The sequence below is a fragment of the Prenolepis imparis genome, unplaced genomic scaffold, assembly GCF_030444845.1.
Source record: "Prenolepis imparis isolate NDT839.2.m4 unplaced genomic scaffold, iyPreImpa1.0 SCAF_220, whole genome shotgun sequence".
NCBI lineage: Eukaryota > Metazoa > Arthropoda > Insecta > Hymenoptera > Formicidae > Prenolepis > Prenolepis imparis.
The window spans coordinates 47,115-51,140 of NW_028141378.1; the positions used below are offsets into that span (position 1 = coordinate 47,115).

At 44.2% G+C, this 4,026-nt stretch overlaps 1 protein-coding gene across 1 annotated transcript; it reads left to right on the top strand.

Moving 5' to 3' along the window:
* The first annotated feature begins 1,406 nt into the window (after nt 1-1,406).
* Nucleotides 1,407-2,672, top strand: LOC145948055 (protein CFDP2-like). The gene has a single exon (XM_083057822.1). It carries the CDS (start codon nt 1,407-1,409, stop codon nt 2,670-2,672), a length of 1,266 nt encoding a protein of 421 aa, XP_082913948.1.
* The last annotated feature ends 1,354 nt before the right edge of the window (nt 2,673-4,026 follow it).

Here is a 4,026-nt window from a genome sequence, read left to right on the forward strand (position 1 = left end):
GAACGACGGTGCTTCCTTTGAATCTCAAAAATTAAGCTACCAACCGGAAATAGCGGTAGGCAATTACATTCAAACAGAAAGCAGCCACAGAAAAGTACACAAAAGCCGCCAATAAAGAACCTGCTTATCTCGATGTTCCGGTGACTCAGCTGCTTTCTTATTATCCCCAATTGAATATTAATTCTTTGACGAGTGGAAAAAGCGCCGAATTCCTACAACCTTCATTACATCAGTCAGCTAATAACGTAGCTCAACAAATTTCCATACCCGTGTACACTCCCGTGTACATCCCCGTGTACAATCAAAAACAACTGGTCCCTTCTACAAAAACAGCTTATTCTACAGTTGTGTCAACAACATTTAGGACCAAAAATATGGAAATGAACCTACTCACATGGAAATGGATGTATTATCGACGACTAGATAACACATCAAATATATCCATCAAATAGTCGAATGTGTAATGAAATTTTTTGTTTAAAACATGATTACACTCATGTGAAAGAGCACTTAGAGGATTCCCATAAAGATATTTCTTTGAAAGATAAAAAAGTGTGGATAAAATTATTTATTGAAACTGATGAACAAAATAAATTAAAATGCACTTTGTGCGATACTAAAACCACAACTATTATTTTTAAATTTGGATCTAATGCTGTCAAGCATTTAGAAGAGCAACATGGCATAGATCACATAAAAGAACAATATTATTTTTAAAAAATTGGGCCATTTTTAAAGATATTGAACAATGATACTTTAAAATGTACTTGTTGTGCTAATTGTTCTTACAAAAGTCCAACCGACTTAAGAACACATTTATTAAACTTACACGTTGAAGAATTTAAGAACAATAATATAGTAGTAAGTAAAATAGTAATTATCATATCGTCTGGCCGAGTGACCTCGCTACAGTATAGAAGACTGTACAGCCAGCGACTCAACGCCGAGGACAGGCGGCGGTAAATAACCGGCACCCCTCAAAGTCAACGGCTCTGGGCGGAGGAACTTTGAGGGAGGGTGATGGTCCCGTGGTTAGAGGAAATGCCACCAAAACCCATCTGGACGGAGGGCAGCAGCTTCGTCGTCATCACGTCGAGCGGAGCGGGTAACCAGCGGTACGGACGGCGTGATAAGAAGCCTGGGCGGAGATGGAAACCATAGGAACGGCCAAGACACTGCGACTCACCAACACGCAGCGGCAAGCGTGGTGTTTCAATCGCCAAACACCCCTCCACTTATGAAATGTCGAATCTTAAAACTTATGTACCCCAGGCGGGTGGAGCGAAACGCTCAGAATCCCGTACTGTTAATACAGTCTGTCCCACGGATTCTGGGGGGGACGAAAATTCGACTCCAAAAGAAAAGACGAAGAACAGTTATTCATCGGCACCTATAATATCCGGACGATGAGACTGGAAGAACACCTCACATCATTAGAAGCGGAATTAGCCGGCGTAAAATGGAACATACTGGGGTTATGCGAGACAAGACTGGCGGGTGAAGCAATCACCACCCTGAAATCGGGGCACTTGCTCTTCCAGAGAAACGCCGACACGGTGCGACAGGGAGGAGTCACAATCATGATAAATAAAAATATGAAACACTTAGTGTCAAAGATGAAAGCGATATCCGATCGTGTCTTGTTCATGGTAATCAATCCGAATCCACAGTATGCCATCAAGATCATACAAGCTTATGCGCCCACATCGTCTCATCCGGACGAAGAAGCAGAACAGCTTTACGAAGACATTGCCACCGCGAAGGGTGAGGGCGCCTGCCAACTTACAATCGTCATGGGTGATTTCAACGCCAAGGTAGGCCAACGAATAGATGCGGACCCGGAGAACATTGGAAGATATGGCCTGGGCTCCAGGAATGAAAGAGGACAGATGCTTATCGACTTCTTGCAAAAAGAAAATCTTTATTGCTTACCAACTTTCTTCCAAAAACCGCCGCAAAGAAAATGGACATGGATCAGCCCGGATGGCACGGTGCGAAATGAAATCGATTACATCATGATGACGGACAGAAGAATCTGCAAAGACGTGTCAGTTCTTAGCAGATTCAACACCGGTAGTGACCACAGGATGGTCAGATGTAAAATAGTTATGAATTTAAGAATGGAAAGAAAGAAGAAGATCTTGAGAGTATTGAGACCAACTGCTGCAGAAATTCAGGGAAGGGCAGCCGACTATCAAAGATACATCGAACAAAAACTTGGAACTAAAGAAAACCTATCAGGCCTGGATGTTGACCAGCTAAACGAGAAGATCGAAAAGGGAGTCCTAGAATCAGTCAAGAGAGTGTGCGCCCTGCGAAAAGTGACGCCCGTAAAAATAACAGCCGTGACAGAAGAGCTGATCGAGAAAAGGCGCCTAACTAGCCGAGAGTCTCCAGAATACCGAGGAGTAAACAAGCAAACGAAGAAGGCGATCAGAAGAGACGTACGGGCATACAACACGAGACTAATTGAGCAAGAGATGAAAGATAATTTGAACATGAAAGTGCTAAGATCGAAGCAAAGCAGAGGCAAAATCAGGATAGGCTGCATGAGAGATGCCAGAGGAATCACACGGTACGAAAAAGCAGGAATCGTAAAAATAATAGAAGAATTCTATGAAGACCTCTATGCGGAAAAAGTGCCCGCGCCAAGGACAGCATACACCCGGTAAGAAATACGAAATGTCGGGTCAGAAGACATACCTGATGTGACACGAGAGGAAGTTAGGGCTGCTTTAAAGGAAATAAAAAATAGGAAGAGCCCGGGCGAAGATAGAGTTACGGTAGAAATGCTGAAAGCAGGGGGAAACGCCCTGGAAGAGATGCTATGCCTACTCTTCAACAAGTGCCTGGAGAGAGGTCAGATACCTGAAAACTGGAAAAACGCCGAGGTAGGTATCCTGTTCAAAAAAGGAGACCCTGCCGGCATAGAGAATTACAGACCCATAAGCTTACTCAGCGTCCTCTACAAGTTGCTTACCAAAATCATAGCAAAAAGACTCACAAACAAGCTGGATCAGTACCAACCAACGGAACAAGCCGGGTTTCGAAAAGGATACAGCACTATCGATCATCTTCACACTCTGCGTACAATAATAGAAAAAAGTACGGAGTACAATATCCCCCTGTGCTTGGCTTATGTTGATTACCAGAAAGCTTTTGATTCTGTGGAGACTTGGACGGTCCTAGCAGCGATGGATGAGGCACGCATCGACTCAAGATATTCAAGGCTCATCAAAAATATATATGATGGCGCTACCATGAAGGTGAAATTAAGCGAAGGATGGACGACCGACAAAATTCCAGTGAAGCGAGGAATCAGGCAAGGCGATACGATATCGCCAAAACTGTTTACGGCAGCACTCGAATATGCCATGAAAAACGTTAACTGGGAACGAAGAAGCGTCTGCATCGACGGCATGTACCTGAACCATTTGCGGTATGCAGACGACATTGTACTGATAAGCGAAGACCCAAACAAGCTCGCTGAAATGCTTGAGGAATTGAACGATGCTTCAAAGGCGGTGGGCCTCAACATGAACCTGTTAAAAACAAAAGTGATGGGAGTGGATGAACAGATAATAGCAGTGGACGGAGAAATCATTGAAAAGGTCTCTGAATACGTTTATCTGGGCCACAATATCAAGATGGGCAGAGATAACCAAACTGCCGAACTAAGGAGGAGAATTGGATTAACATGGGCTGCCTACTAAACTCAGTCACATTCTTAAGAACAAGAGAGTACCCATAAACTTGAAGAGGAAAGTTTATGAAGCATGTGTGCTACCAGTGGCGACGTACGGGGTCGAGACCTTAACAATGCGGAGTGCTGAAAAACTCCGCGTCACACAGCGAGCTATGGAAAGAGCGATGTTGGGGGTGAGCTTAAGGGACCGTGTGAGGAGCGATGTAATAAGACAGCATACAGGAGTCACTGACATCATCCAGCGTGCAGCAACTCTCAAGTGGCGGTGGGCCGGACACGTAGCTAGAAGTTCCAACGACAAATGGACCAAAAGACTGTTA

Excerpts from the sequence above, each read along its gene's own strand:
- LOC145948055 (XM_083057822.1), top strand. The coding sequence starts at position 1,407 with ATGAGACTGGAAGAACACCTCACATCATTAGAAGCGGAATTAGCCGGC.